The 14,765-nt window shown below is 38.5% G+C and overlaps 1 protein-coding gene across 1 annotated transcript; it reads right to left on the reverse strand.

The window, feature by feature from the left end:
* Positions 1–10,633: 10,633 nt before the first annotated feature.
* Positions 10,634–13,022, reverse strand: LOC149569963 (cinnamoyl-CoA reductase 1-like). The gene is made up of 6 exons (XM_089817841.1): positions 12,407–13,022; positions 12,164–12,318; positions 11,847–12,032; positions 11,497–11,659; positions 11,226–11,415; positions 10,634–11,107 (listed from the first exon to the last, which is right to left on the reverse strand). Exons 1-6 carry the CDS (start codon positions 12,510–12,512, stop codon positions 10,957–10,959), a joined length of 951 nt encoding a protein of 316 aa, XP_089673967.1. The 5' UTR covers positions 12,513–13,022; the 3' UTR covers positions 10,634–10,956.
* Between the last annotated feature and the right edge of the window lie 1,743 nt (positions 13,023–14,765).

The raw sequence follows: 14,765 nt of genomic DNA on the forward strand, positions 1-14,765 counted from the left end.
CTTGATGGGTACGGACGAATTTATTGTATTGAGCTTGCTCAAACGAGGTTACCCCCTCGAAGTGGCCTGCGATCAGTAGATTTATTTTGAGTTCTGCTATCACTTTGCATTCTGTTATTTCGAGCATTCTCACGATATTGCTATAAGGAGGTTCTTCTCATCTGGTATCAGAGCACTCTCTTGGGCTCGCTGGGTGGAAATTACATCAAATTTTTTTCTGTCGTGGCCTTCAGGTTCCTCTCACTTCTAATATCTCTTGTTATTGCAATAACTCTTTTTAGTTGTTCTGTCTGTGAGTGAATTTTTTTAAGTCGACTGTTCAGAAAAAAAAAAAAAAAAAAAAAAAAAAAAAAAAAAAAACAAGAGTAAAATTTTTTCTGTTTTTTAGTCGTAGCTTCCTTGTTTGCTTTCTGTTTCTGCTCATACTTCCGCAGAACGTCTGCAATATCATTTAGCATACTTCCTTCCTTGGCGACCCAACCCCAAATTTTACATATCAAAGCCCTAAAACCCTCATTTATCTAATTTTAGGGTTTGCCCTATCTTTTTCACCTCTCATCCAATCGCCACCAAACTGAGCCACAAGATTCAATTCCTCATTTTGCTCCCTTATCCCTCTTGGACTGTTCGCCTCATTTCGCCTCCCTACCCTTGAAACCCTCATTTTTCTTTTTCCCTTGTCCCCAGATAGTCTCCCACCACCCGTCGAACACCCATTTCCTATATGAGTTTTACCCAAATCCAAGTTTGCCGTAACTAAAAAAGTTTTTGTTTCTCATCTTCTACCCATTTCAAAAAAAAAAAAAAAAAAAAAAAACCTTGTTTTATGGTTGTTACGCGTACAGGAGCAAAAATCATGGAAGAGGAAATTGCATCCCTCAAAACCAGACTTCAAGATCTGGATGACAAAATTCTGGGTCTTAACTTTCAGCAGTCAGCCATGAGCCGAAACCATTCAGGTGATACTGGGTCCTCTTCTGGCAATTTCCGTGGACCAAAGCTTGATTTTCCACGCTTCGATGGTTCTGATCCGACTGGATGGATCTATAGGGCAGAGCAGTATTTCAGCTTGCATAATACTTTGGATAACCACAAAGTCTCCCTTGCATCTTTTCATTTGGAACATGAAGCTCTTCAATGGTTCCGTTGGTACATCAAGGCTAATGTAGGCCCAACGTGGAGCGAATTGTGCACCCTCATTTTGGAGCGCTTTGGCCCTAGTTCCTTTGATGATTTCACAGGAGCACTCACTAAACTGCGTCAAACAGGCACTGTAAGAGAATACCAGACAGAGTTTGAAAAATTAGCTAATCACACAGAGGGCTTGTCTGATGAATTCTTCCGTAGTTGTTTTGTCAGTGGTCTGAAGGATGCACTTCGCTCAGAAGTCAAAATGTTTCGACCTACTACAATGATGGAAGCCCTTGGGTTGGCTAAGTTAGCGGAAGACAAGATTAGTGCTCTACAACGCTCCAGATCTAATTTTGTTCCATTCAGAAATACAGGTTCTCACAACCCTCCAGTCATACCAGCTCCCAGAACTACTCCGATCAAGCACTTGTCTGAAACAGAGATGCGAGTTAGGCGAGACAAAGGGCTTTGTTATAATTGTGATGAGAAATGGTCTCGGGGCCATAGATGTGTTCAGCAAAAGCTCTATCTCTTGGATGTGGATTCTCCACCGGAACTGGAAGAATATGTAGATGCTCAGGAAACAGTGGATGCTGAGGTTGAGCCTCACCAGCCTGAACCTCCTTCCCCAGAAGCTCCACCAGAGATATCTGTCCATGCTTTGGCAGGAGTCACTACTCCACAAACCATGCAGGTCCAGGGTTTCTTCAAGAAGATCCCTCTTACTATACTCATTGATTCTGGTAGCACTCATAACTTCATTGATCCACGCATAGCCAAACAGGCTGATTGCTTTATCCATCCCTGCTCTAGCTTTGAAGTCATGATTGCCAATGGGGGCACTTTACCTTGTAAAGGGAAATGTCGCAATGTGCGTCTCTCTATTGGAGATTATAACATGCGCTCTGACATGTTTGCCTTACCCTTAGGTGGCTGTGATGTGGTTTTGGGTGCCCAATGGTTACGCACTCTTGGCCCCATTCTCTGGGATTTTGCTGAACTTTGGATGCAGTTTTCAGCCGAGGGGCACCAACACACTTTGAAAGGCTTACAACCAGGGTCTCTCAGCATCATCAGTTCACACCGTATGGAAAAACTTCTTAAGAAGAATTCACATGGTGTCATCGCTCAGCTCCATTCCATTCAGATGCAGCCATCAGCAGTCTCTAGCACTCCTGCCGATCTCCAACACATTTTGGACAAGTATTCTGGTATATTTGCTGAACCTGTGGGATTACCTCCTTCTCATCCAGAGGACCACCGTATTCAGCTCCTTCCTGGTAGTGTTCCGCCCAACATCAGGCCCTACCGCTACCCATTTCATCAGAAGACCGAAATCGAGATACTTGTCCGTGACTTACTGAAGCAAGGTATTATTCGCCCTAGTACCAGTTCCTTTTCTTCTCCAGTTCTGCTTGTTCGCAAAAAAGATGGGTCATGGCGACTCTGCATTGATTTCCGAGCACTTAATCATCTCACTATAAAGGACAAGTTTCCCATTCCAGTTGTTGATGAACTTCTTGATGAACTTCATGGGGCTCATTTTTTCTCCAAGTTAGATCTTCGTTCTGGGTATCATCAAATTCGGGTTAATGAGGAGGATATACCTAAAACTGCCTTCCGCACACATGATGGTCACTATGAATTTTTAGTCATGCCCTTTGGCCTCACGAATGCTCCTTCAACATTTCAGGCAGTGATGAATAACATATTTCGACCATACCTCCGGAAATTCATTCTGGTCTTCTTTGATGATATCCTCATATATAGCAAAACTTGGGCTGAGCATCTCCATCATCTGGAGCTTGTCTTGCAACTTCTCTCTGATCATCAACTCTGTGCAAAACTATCTAAATGTGTGTTTGGCTAGGAGGAAGTGGAGTATCTCGGGCATATTGTTGCACACCATGGAGTGCGGGTGGATCCTACAAAAATAGATGCCATGAAAACTTGGCCGCATCCTAAAACTCTCAAGAGCCTTCGGGGTTTTTTGGGGTTGACTGGCTACTACCGCAAGTTTGTCAAAGATTACGGGAAAATTGCAGCACCATTGACAGCTCTGTTAAAAAAGGATGCCTTCTCCTGGACCCCTGTTGCTGAGACTGCATTTGAACAACTGAAACAGGCTATGTGCAGTACACCTGTTCTCGCGATGCCAGATTTTTCCAAACCCTTCACTATTGAGAGTGATGCTTGCGGCAATGGATTGGGTGCTGTTCTCCTGCAAGATGACCATCCTATTGCGTTCACTAGCAAAGCCCTCTCTGGTAAGAATCTAGCCCTCTCTACTTATGAAAAAGAAATGATGGCTATTTTGCATGCTGTACAGAAGTGGCGGCCATACCTCTTAGGGAGTCATTTTTGCATCAGAACCGATCACCAAAGTCTGAAATACTTCCTGGAACAACGGGTATCCTCTCCTACACAACAGAAATGGGTCAGCAAACTCATGGGGTATGATTATGAGATCACCTACAAGAAGGGTAAGGAGAATATTGTGGCAGATGCTCTTTCTCGCACATTTGATAATCAAGCTTCCCTTTCCGCTATTTCTAAGCCCATTCCCAATTGGTTAGCGTCTGTTCAGCAGGGCTATGATAGTGACTCTTCTTTATCTCAAATCATTCACCAGCTAGCCAATAATCCTTCTGCTATACCACATTACTCTTGGGATGGTGCTTCTCTTCGATACAAGGGTCGGCTAGTGCTTCCTCAGAACCCAGCTCTACATCAGGCTATTTTTTATGAACTCCATGCTTCTCCTTCAGCAGGGCACTCAGGCTTCCTCAAAACTTATGAGCGAGCAAGGAGAAACTTCTTTTGGAAAGGAATGAAACAGACGATTCAATAGATGGTGGCTGAATGTGATACTTGCCAACGCCACAAGGGTGAAACGACCCTCCTTCCTGGCTTGCTCGAACCATTGCCCATCCCTACACGGATTTGGACTGATATTTCTATGGATTTCATTGAAGGGCTTCCTAAATCCGGTGGCAAGACAGTGATCTTGGTTGTGGTTGATCGTCTCTCGAAATATAGTCATTTTTGTGCCCTCAGCCACCCCTATACTGCCTCCTCTGTTGCACAAATCTTCATGGACCAGATATTTCGTCTTCATGGACTCCCTTCTTCCATTGTCTCTGATCGTGATGCAACTTTTACCAGTCATTTTTGGACTGAACTGTTTCAGAAAACTGGCACCAAACTGAAGATGAGTTCGGGCTATCACCCACAAACTGATGGTCAAACGGAAATTGTCAATAAATGCTTGGAAACTTATCTTCGTTGCTTCACTTCCGAACAGCAACATCAGTGGGCCAAGTGGCTCCCTTTAGCTGAATGGTGGTATAATACCTCTTACCACACTGCCTCTAAAATGACTCCATATGAAGCAGTCTATGGTCAGGCACCTCCAGTGCTCCTTCCCTACACTCCCAACAGCTCACCAGTCCAGGTAGTTGACATAGTTCTCCGCAGCAGGGATCAGATTCTTCGTACCTTACAGGATAATCTTCACATGGCCCGTAATCGAATGAAACAGCAAGCAGATCAACACCGTTCTGAGCGCTCATTTCAAGTTGGGGATATGGTTTTTCTTCGTCTACAGCCATACAAACAATCCTCCCTAAAGCTGAAAGGGCGTCATAAGCTGGCCCCAAAATTTTATGGGCCTTATCAGGTTCTGCAGAAGATTGGTTCAGTTGCTTATAAACTGGAACTTCCTCCTTCTTCCCGCATTCATCCAGTTTTTCATGTTTCTTGTCTAAAGAAAGTTCTGGGTACCACTGTCAGAGCACAAACTACTCTCCCTGAAATGGATACGGAAGGATCCATTATCCTGGAGCCGGTAGCAATCATTGACCAGCGCACTCGCCAGCTTCGCTCTCGCTCCATCTCTGAGGTCTTGATTCAGTGGCATGGCATGCAACCAGAGGATGCTACCTGGGAACCCCTTCTTCAGATTCAACAACAATTTCCACACCTTAAGCTTTGAGGACAAAGCTTTTTTCTAAGGGAGAGGGGATGTTAGGAACCTGTGTGTTCCTTCTGTTTATTTTGTTAGAGTAGAGTTGTTGGACGCATATGCTTTGTAAGTCGTCCCGTGAGTTTATTTTATTATCCCACATGCATAGGTAGTATTACTTTTCTAGATCGTACCCAGTATATAAGAATAGGTTGAGGCCCTTGATGGGTACGGACGAATTTATTGTATTGAGCTTGCTCAAAGGAGGTTACCCCCTCGAAGTGGCCTACGATCAGTAGATTTATTTTGAGTTCTGCTATCACTTTGTATTCTGTTATTTCGAGCATTCTCACGATATTGCTATAAGGAGGTTCTTCTCAAGTTGTTGGCTCATTGGGGAAATGCCCCCTATATAGTTTCTCGTGTTCTGTCAAATTTGGCCTCCAACTACTATACCCCTCCTCGCAGTCATCATCAAGGGCATAGCAGTTCCACTCACTGCTCAGACACACCTCTCTCTCAACAATAGTTCTCTCCCAGCGGTGGTGCTTTTAGTAGATGCCGCACTTTTGGAGGTTTTGGTGGTAGGCACCCCTCAGCCTCACCTCCCCAGAGGTCTAGTTTGGGGTGGTCTCCAATGGCTCCTCCTACTGCTCCTGCTACAGGTTGGCCCTCTGCTCACTCAGACCCCAAGTGGGTGTTTCCCCAGCTAGACTTAGCCATTTCTCCTCCTAGGCTTGAGGGAGAGAAAGATGAAGATAATGTTGCTGCTATGGATGACAGTTGGGCTCCCCCTCGAACCATCTACTCTCCCCACTTTTGGGTGGGGCTCTGATGATAAGGATCCTCCTTCCTTGGCTGGAAATGCATTGGCAACATGAGGATTTCTTTGTTTTCTATTGTTTTCTAAATTTTTTTTGATGAATAGCTGATTTTCGGCCAATGGTCGTATGAACTCACGAGGTAATATTAAAAAATTTTAAAATCTAAAATCTAAACAATATGTAATATTACACAAGACATAATATAAATTGTTAAAGTGATTCATCTATTTTCCTTTTCTTAATGAGTGCTTAAACAGTTTGCAAAGAATGAAACATGTTGTGGTCAATAAAAATAAGTTAAATCAATTGTAAAGCAACATGAAGAAAGGACAACTTGGGTTATGTAGTTTGACTTTTATAGAGTAGCTTTTGTTATTATTTGCATTTTTTGAGTGGAAGAGAGACAATAGCCCAAGAGATAGTCAAGAGGTCAACCATGGTAATGACAAGTTTTCTCTTTCCATTCCATTTGCAAACCCAATGGGTTTACTTGATTTCTCATCTTTAACAAATAATTTTGCATCTATGTTTGGATTAAATTTGTTTGGTTTCCTTAAGCATATTTAGAATTTATTGGCAAAATTTAATATACTCTTTGTTCTAGTAGTATCATGGGGAAGAGGGCTCAGTACAAGAAAACATTTCAATTGTTTTGATAGTGATTGTTAACTAACCCAAACTTGCTGATTTAATATCTAGCATTTTTTTAAACATTATACCAATAGTTGTTTCTTTAAAGTTATTTTTTCTAATAATGGCTACCCATAACTAAATGAAATATGTCCTTATTTTTAAAAAAAACCAATTATGTGACACCACAACATTTGCACAAGAATGGGGTTTGCTAATGCACTATGATTAGTCTCATTTAAAATTTAAAAAAAAATATTTTATTTTACTTGGGGGTGGGGGGGGGTGTCAGTCTACAATCACCAATTTAATAATCTTTTAACAAATTCCTTTATTGTTTATCAATAAGATTCATTTTTGCCTATTCCATTGTTATTGGTTAAGTGCATAAACAATCACACAATAGTAACACCAATATTTATCTCATGGAAACCCAATTTTGGTGAAAACCACAATGTGATATTGGTGCTTACAAATGTTGTACTCTTTTGGAATATGCTCTATTAGGAGCTTTCCTGATTAACGATTACAAAATACTATCAAGTGTACCTTGTTAAGATATTTTCCTATAGATTAACGCAAGAGCGTCCCAGGCATGAGGGCAATCTTGCGTCACCCAAAAATATTTATATTTTCAGCCTTTTCTATTTTAATAATGACAAGTAGACAGGGGGGTTACTATTTCCCTAAACTTACTATTTTTAGTAAATTTGTCATACAGTCTTGGAATATTCTAATTTTAGAGGTGGATATTCATATTGGATATATTAAGCCTACCAATTAAAGCTCAATGCCATATCATGTGTATTCATGGGTTTATTCTGGATGAAACAGCTTACAATTTTGGTATATAAACTTCAAGCTCACTGTTGGAGGTCTTAGAGTGCCTGGATAAGGTTCGAAAGCTCAACAGATGGGTGCTTGCATTAAACTTATCCATACATACTTCAATATCATTTAGTGATAAGTCAGGACACAATTCTTTGAATACCTATTTTGTCACTTTCTCTGTCCTTTGATGCTCTGATATCAATTGTAGGTATAGGATTGATTACTACGAGGGGATGGGTGAATCAATAATCACCAATTTGATAATATTTTAAAACTTCCTTGATTGTTTCCCAATAAGATTTATTTTTTCCTATAACAGTGTTATTAGTTAAGTGCATAAACAATCACATAAAATAGTAAAAGCATTCACACAATAGTAACACAATTTTATTATACCAGATACTAAATTTATGGATGGATAGACACTACCTAGGGATCTAGAGAAGGTTGTTTTTGTGTCATAAGTATTCCAAGCAACCAAGTATTGTTTTTATGCATTCTTTATTAAATATATAATAATATATTTGATGTGACCTATATTGCATATGAGGCCCTATGAGGATGATTAACTGTATGTGAAAAATTTGTTCTTGACCCTATTCCAAGGATGATTTCGGAACAATGTGGTAAGATGAAAGGTTTGGGGAAAAATTTGGGCAAAGATAAAAGGATATTACATGAATTAGAAATGGAATCTCCTAGATCTTCAAAAAGAAAGAAGGATAAGGTTAATTATGTGGAGCTTGTCTCAGAACTAAAAGAAGAAAGTGAGGACAGAGAAGAAAAAAATGTGTTTGAGGGGAAGGAGAAAGCAGAAATGGATACACAAGATTCAGAGGAAACTAAAAATTATGAATTAGTTGAAAGATTATTTAGGGGTGGCAATGTCACTGTTTTCCCTCCCTCACTGTATTCAATTCATAATGAGATAAGCTCTCCTGTAGCTACTAAAGAAAAAGATAATTAAGCTACTCGAGAGAAAGTGGAAGAAGAGGGGCTCAAAGAAGCCATAAGAATTGTTGAGTATGATGAGTCTGATGAACATGATTTAATTATGTTTCTACAAGAAGTTGAAGGAAACGAGATTGAGAAACCTAATGAAAGTGTGGACCAGGCTTTATGGTAGGAAATAGAAAAGAGAAAGGCTAGGATTCCAATGTTGAAAGTGGTTGATGAGGAGGAGTTTAATGTCAAGCTTACGATAGAAGATATCAATGATTTAGCGGTTGACCCTCCTCATGGTGTTTTACAAACTGCAAAAGCAATCTCCCTCTACTCTCTCAGACTAGATAAACGTACTTTCCACTCCCTTAAAATGTTGAATTTATAAGACAAAGCTCTAGAAGGAAAAATTGAGGAGTTGCAGAGTAAAGAGGACAAGAAGGGGCTAAAGGAAAAGGAGATAGAGTAGAAGGGTAACCTAGAGATGATCAAAGATTTGAAAGAAAAATTGACAAAATTGAAAATGTAACCAAAGGTGCTTTGTTCAGATGCCAAGGTCTACTTGAAACTGTTGTTGAGTGTATGTACAGTCTTGGGTAATTCGGATCGAGAAAAGTAGGTGAAGCTTATGCTCGATCTGGAGGAAGATGAGAAGGAAGTGGAGGATACCAGTCTTGGAAAAATATACCCGATCTAACACCAAGAAGAAGCAGAAGAAAGGAAACGAGATAGACAAAAAAGATATTAAAAAAGTCACAAAGAATATCAAAGTCATTAACTAGGAGCTGAAAGATAAGGTGCAAGAGTTAGTCTAGCTCCTTTCACCTATGTGTTGTCTCGTTTTTATCTGCTCTAATTAGAATGTTAGTATTTTAGTTCGTTCTAATTTTTTCTTCCGGCGTTTTGCCAGGTAGTGCTAGTTTTGATTGTGGGTATGTCAGTTGTTCTGACCCTCATGCTGAAAGTTTAACTCAATGACTCAGTAGCAGTAATAAAAACTAACACAGATATGCATGCACTGCATGCTGTATTAGAAATAACAAACAAGTTTAATGAGATAACTATCCAACAAGTTTAATGAGACAACTATCGTAAATTATGAATGTTAACGCACAGGCTTATTCCTCACCAAATTTAATTGAATTTTTTTTCAAAAAAATTGTGCAATGATTTTGTGGACAACAATTTGCATAATAAAAGTCAAGTCACAGAATTAAATGTGGAGTTGCATGATCTCGAGCATCATAAATCTTCACAAATACAACTCGACAATAGTATGACTATTATATTTTATAATAGTAACTATTTAGATTCTCGGATATCTATCCTGAACTTTGAATCAACGGAATCAAAACTTTTCCGTGTATCCTACTTCCATTCATTCCCGACCACATCTGGTGGTAGGACTATTCATAATAGTTTTTAGCTGTGTGGAGAATCTTGCAGCTTTCTTTTCCTGATACAACATCAGACGGTATGGCACCTTTTAAACGTGAAATGTGTCTTTTCCATACAAAGGCCTCGCCGTGCATTCAAACACATAATTGCACGTTCCAATGATAGAATCTCACCTACCATGCCGTTTCTGCTACAGGTTTCCTATTCATCCATTCAGATTTAATAGCAAATTACTTAAAGCAGACAAGTTAATAATAGCTTTTCATTTGAATAAGACATTTAATATGTTATTGACTTTGTATTAGGTGCTATAGTTGAGCAAAAGGAGGATGCCAAAGCAGCGGTAAGGAGATTTATATATGATGTGTGAGGGAGTTTGCATAGGCAAAGTACAAGCATGCTGAAAACTTTGGAGAATAAGTGTAAGCAAGTGTTCAAGCTGGCTAAGTAAAAGTAAAGATAGCTATGAGCAGGATGAATGGTCATTTGAAGGTCAAGGTTTAAGATCATCGATTGATTGAAATAAAAATTAGTTTTCTATGGATTAAGTTATGTATGGAATAAGAATGAGAGAGATTGCTATTGTTTTTTATATTAAGATGGAATGTGAGGGCAATGAGTGAGTTTGTCTTTCATATCAAAATTTTAATTAAGATTATGATCGCAGTTACCAGTCATTTACAGTTATTGAATTATAATTTAATTAGGGTTGAATTATAATTTAATTAGAATAAAGAATATATATTATCAAAAGTAATTTTTAAACATATTTAAATGTTGATTGTTATAATTTTCAATTATAATCACGATTTATAAAGTTTGAATTCAAGACCTTTTAAGTAAAAAGCCCACAATTTAGTAATTTACTCATGTATTCTAAGCTCTTTCCTAGAATATAAATATGTTATTCCATAAGTACAAACTACTATATTTATTTTACAATATTTATTATAAATAAAAATAGAAATGTAGGAACTTATCCTGCACTGAAAATTATAAATTCTACTTTGAATACAAATTAAGAGTTTAACATCATTATGCAATAAAAATATGGTCAATACAGCAATAAAATAAATTATTAACGAGGAACCTTTACTCTTTGGATGCTACAGCATGGATATTGAACTGCGATGTTGAATCCAACTCTTAAAAGTGAGAATATTGTCCACATGAGGAACAAGCTGATCTGATTTCCTTGAATGAGTGGGCTTAACTAACACTGGTCTCATTCTTGGTCTATAATTTGGAAAGAAATCCCTTCTCCCTCAGACTCTCCACCGTCTCAGCCAAACAATCTTTTATAGGGGTGAACGAAAACCCCAATTCCCTCAGCTTCTGATTGCTGAATCTATATGCCACTTTCCTTGGATTTTTCACGTCCGAGCACCTACAATAAAGCAAATCGAGATCAGCGTTACTCAACTATCCCTAAAACCTAAAACCTAAATCATGTTAGAAATGGTCTTCCCTAGTATGAAATGTGCAATAACAAAAATTCAATATACTTTGTAGGAAGTGGGTATTGTGGGAACATTTGTGCCAACATATCCATAAGCTCCCCTCTGTGCAGACTTCTCTCTGCACACAAATATCGACCAGAGGCAGATGGAGTTTCATAGAGCAATATATGCGCTCTTGCTACATCTCTCACGTCCACATAAACCTGAGTTTCGTTTTCATAGGTCTTGGCCAACCCTTTGAAAGATTATAACAAAATAGTTAGTCTCATTTCCATGAATGAGAAGATAGAAAGGAATTACTATGGTATTAACTCACCAATTAAATATCTGAAAACATGAGCAGTGCTGCCATTAATAGTGGGCTGCAGAAGAGGACCCAACACAATACATGGATGAATTCTTATCAAATCCAGACCCACCTCGTCTGCATACGCACACGCTGATTTCTCTGCAACTGTCTTTGCATAGCAATACCAATTCTGAGCACCAAAAGAGAAAGAGAACATAATTCAACAATGTTGGTTGGATAGTTTACAAATCTATCTATGCTATATTACAAACTAGTTTATTCTTAGGCTTGTTTTATTCTGATGATGATGGATCATAAAGTATGATTCTAAAACTTAATACAATCAAATCTAAAAATTATTGTAACGAATAGGTTACCCTGGTTCGAAGGCAGTAATCAAGGTCGCTCCAACAGTCCTCATCGACTATGTCTTTCGGATTTCTGTTGGGGTTGAGGTAAATGGCACCGATGGTGGATGTAAGTATAACACGCTTCACTCCCACTTCTTTGCAGGCCTTCAATACATTGAGGGTTCCATTCACAGCGCCCTCCACCACTTGTTCCTGTAAAAGTGTCACTGTCAAACCATTAGTTCTCTTCTTAACAACATTTAATACATTTGTTCTACAGGTTCTATCCCACTTTATCTAATCAGAACATTTAATACATTTATCAATTGAATAAGCGTGCATACCCGATCTTTCACAATAGGGCAAGCCGTGTGAAAGACTCCTTTGCACCCTCTCATGGCTATCACCAAGCTGTCATAGTCCAGAATATCGGCCTTCACAAGCTCAAGCCTCTCTTCTGCTCCTTCCAACTCTTTCAGATGCTTATACTTTCTATCATCTGCACATAATTTGAAATGTATTCCCAATTCATAAGAATCTGATATAGCTTATAAGTTTGTACAATGTGGGTGAAAATAAATACTGACCAGGGTCACGGAGTGTTCCTCTAACAGTGTAACCTCTGTTCAAGAGCATCTTGACAAGCCAAGAGGCAATGAAACCTCCAGCCCCTGTTACGCACACACTCTCCATCCTCACTTTCTTCTACTGATACTCACTTTGCTATTTCCTGCCGATTATCTTGTGTCCGGCAACAAACTATCTTATAAAGATAATTAGACAATGTTCTCACTTAGATCAAGATTGATAGGGAAATTTTTATTGGTAGGTTGTGGGGTCCAAGTATTAGGCTGGACAATGGAATATTGTTGTCAATGTCGAAACAGTAATAATTATCAAGGTGATTGATGTTACAAAAGTATCAAGAGGATAAAAAGTCTGACCAATCTGAATAATCTTAGAGTCTTTGTAATCTCTAGAGAGGTTCAGCTCAACAGAAACTAATTGATGAAGATTGGCTGAATAATTTCTTTTAATTCTACGCGAACAATAGAACCAAGAATAGGCTAGAAAACGTTTTGGTATTAAGCAGAAATCAGTGTGACAGATGCAACCAAAGAAATTGAATCCAAACAGAGATGCAGAAGAACTATTTATTAGAGATGAGAAAATCCTAAACCCACGGTTTGAAACTGCTCCAATAGAGGACAACCTGTGCGCTTGGCCTCAAGAAGAGTGTTGTTTTGTCGTTAGTCGTCTCTGTCAAAATCAGACTTCAAATTGAAAAAAGCACTGTCAAAACCAGACTCCTTAGACGTCGTTTCAGCTTTCCACGTAACCTATTTTTATTGATCACCACTTATTTTTTGCCTGTCATATATAAAGGGACATCAAAAAAGCAAAAGAATATTGGAGGGTGACTTTAAAAAAAGATAATGTATATTACGACTTGTCAGATGTTACTACATGGGGATTAGCTTTTAGATTGAATGAATAACTTGATTAGCACATTTTCAAGCCGTGGGCTTACGACTTCTCTTCAGAGCTGACAAAATTCTAAACCCACGGTTTGAAAATGAGAAGGAAAGATCAAACCTGCCATTACATGATTGGCCTCATAACAATGGAAAATTCCTTAATCGCTTTATAAATATCTGTTGATTTCTTTCTTCCATTCGCAAAATGCAGATAAGATAATAACGAAAAGTACTTTTTCTATACTGCACTCTCATTCTGATGATGGATTACAGAGTGCGATTTCTCATTCTGATGATGGATTACAAAGTGTGATTTTAAACGTTAATGCCAAAAAATCATGCACAATTTAAATCAGAAATACAACAAAGAATTCTAATAGATTGTGGAAATCTGATGATATTGAAAAAGTACTCTGTCAAAATCAAACTATATGACCTGAGTTGTCCTTCCTCTTGCATTACAGTTGAAGTAGCCTCGTTTTATTGATCTCTGAGTGTTTCTGGCATGACAAAGTGCACAGGAAACTCTTAAAAGTGAAGGAACACTAGTGGTTAATGTTAATAATGTTTATTATGTCTTGTCATATGTTGTGTGGTGATTAGTTTTTGTATTTATTTAAATGCTCAATCTTTTTGTTATTGGAATAAGAGTAAATATTACAAGGAAATAGATAAAAGATAGTTAATTTATAAAACTAGTAATCTGTGTGCAATAGGTACGTCCAATAGATATGGCAGTCAACTAATCAAGATTTTGCTTTTGCTTACATTTTATAGTGCAATACCTTTAAGTTTGTACATCATTTTATTTCTTTGCCCGTCTCGCCTATCTCTATCTTGTTATTGCTCCATCACTCTATATCTTGATTTATCACCCCCTCACTCTCAATCACACTTATTAGCCAACATGAAAAATATGATATATCACTAATATATTTTGCCCCCTCACCAATATTTTTGTTTGGTGTAAGAAAGAAAATTAATAATTACTCCTCAAATGGGAAGGATGAATCATCCCTTCTTTTCTACTCCCATATCATACATATATCATCCACAAATTCATTGGTGAATTATAATAAAAGATAATCTTAAATATGTTGGTTTGTCAAAGCACGTATGGTGCTCACCATGTAGAGAGATCACTATACAATGTGTCCATTGTACACTGAGACACCATAGTGAGTCACGCAATGGTGAAGACAATACAAGTCTAAAGCAGTACAATGAAGTCAGTACGCCAAGGCAAAGGGAATGGTTCCATGGCGAAGAAATATTACTTCGGTGAATTAAGATTCTTCTGGCAAATTAAGATTCATGAGGCGAACAAAATGTCCCGAGGTGAAGAAAGATTCCCATGGCAAATAAAGATTCTCGAGGTGAAGGGAATGTCTTTGAGGCATATAGAGTGATTAGAGGCATCCACATCACTAGAGCCATCTATGTCACAAAAGGCGTCCACATCGCCAGA

The sequence above is a fragment of the Cupressus sempervirens genome, chromosome 3, assembly GCF_028749045.1.
Source record: "Cupressus sempervirens isolate cs-2001-9-10 chromosome 3, ASM2874904v1, whole genome shotgun sequence".
NCBI lineage: Eukaryota > Viridiplantae > Streptophyta > Pinopsida > Cupressales > Cupressaceae > Cupressus > Cupressus sempervirens.

Bases quoted from the DNA above. Each gene is read 5' to 3' on its own strand.
- LOC149569963 (XM_089817841.1), bottom strand. From the start codon at position 12,512: ATGGAGAGTGTGTGCGTAACAGGGGCTGGAGGTTTCATTGCCTCTTGG. The intron at 12,319-12,406 runs GTCAGTATTTAT...AATTATGTGCAG, and splicing joins AGGAACACTCCGTGACCCTG to ATGATAGAAAGTATAAGCAT. The intron at 12,033-12,163 runs GTATGCACGCTT...ACACTTTTACAG, and splicing joins GCCCTATTGTGAAAGATCGG to GAACAAGTGGTGGAGGGCGC.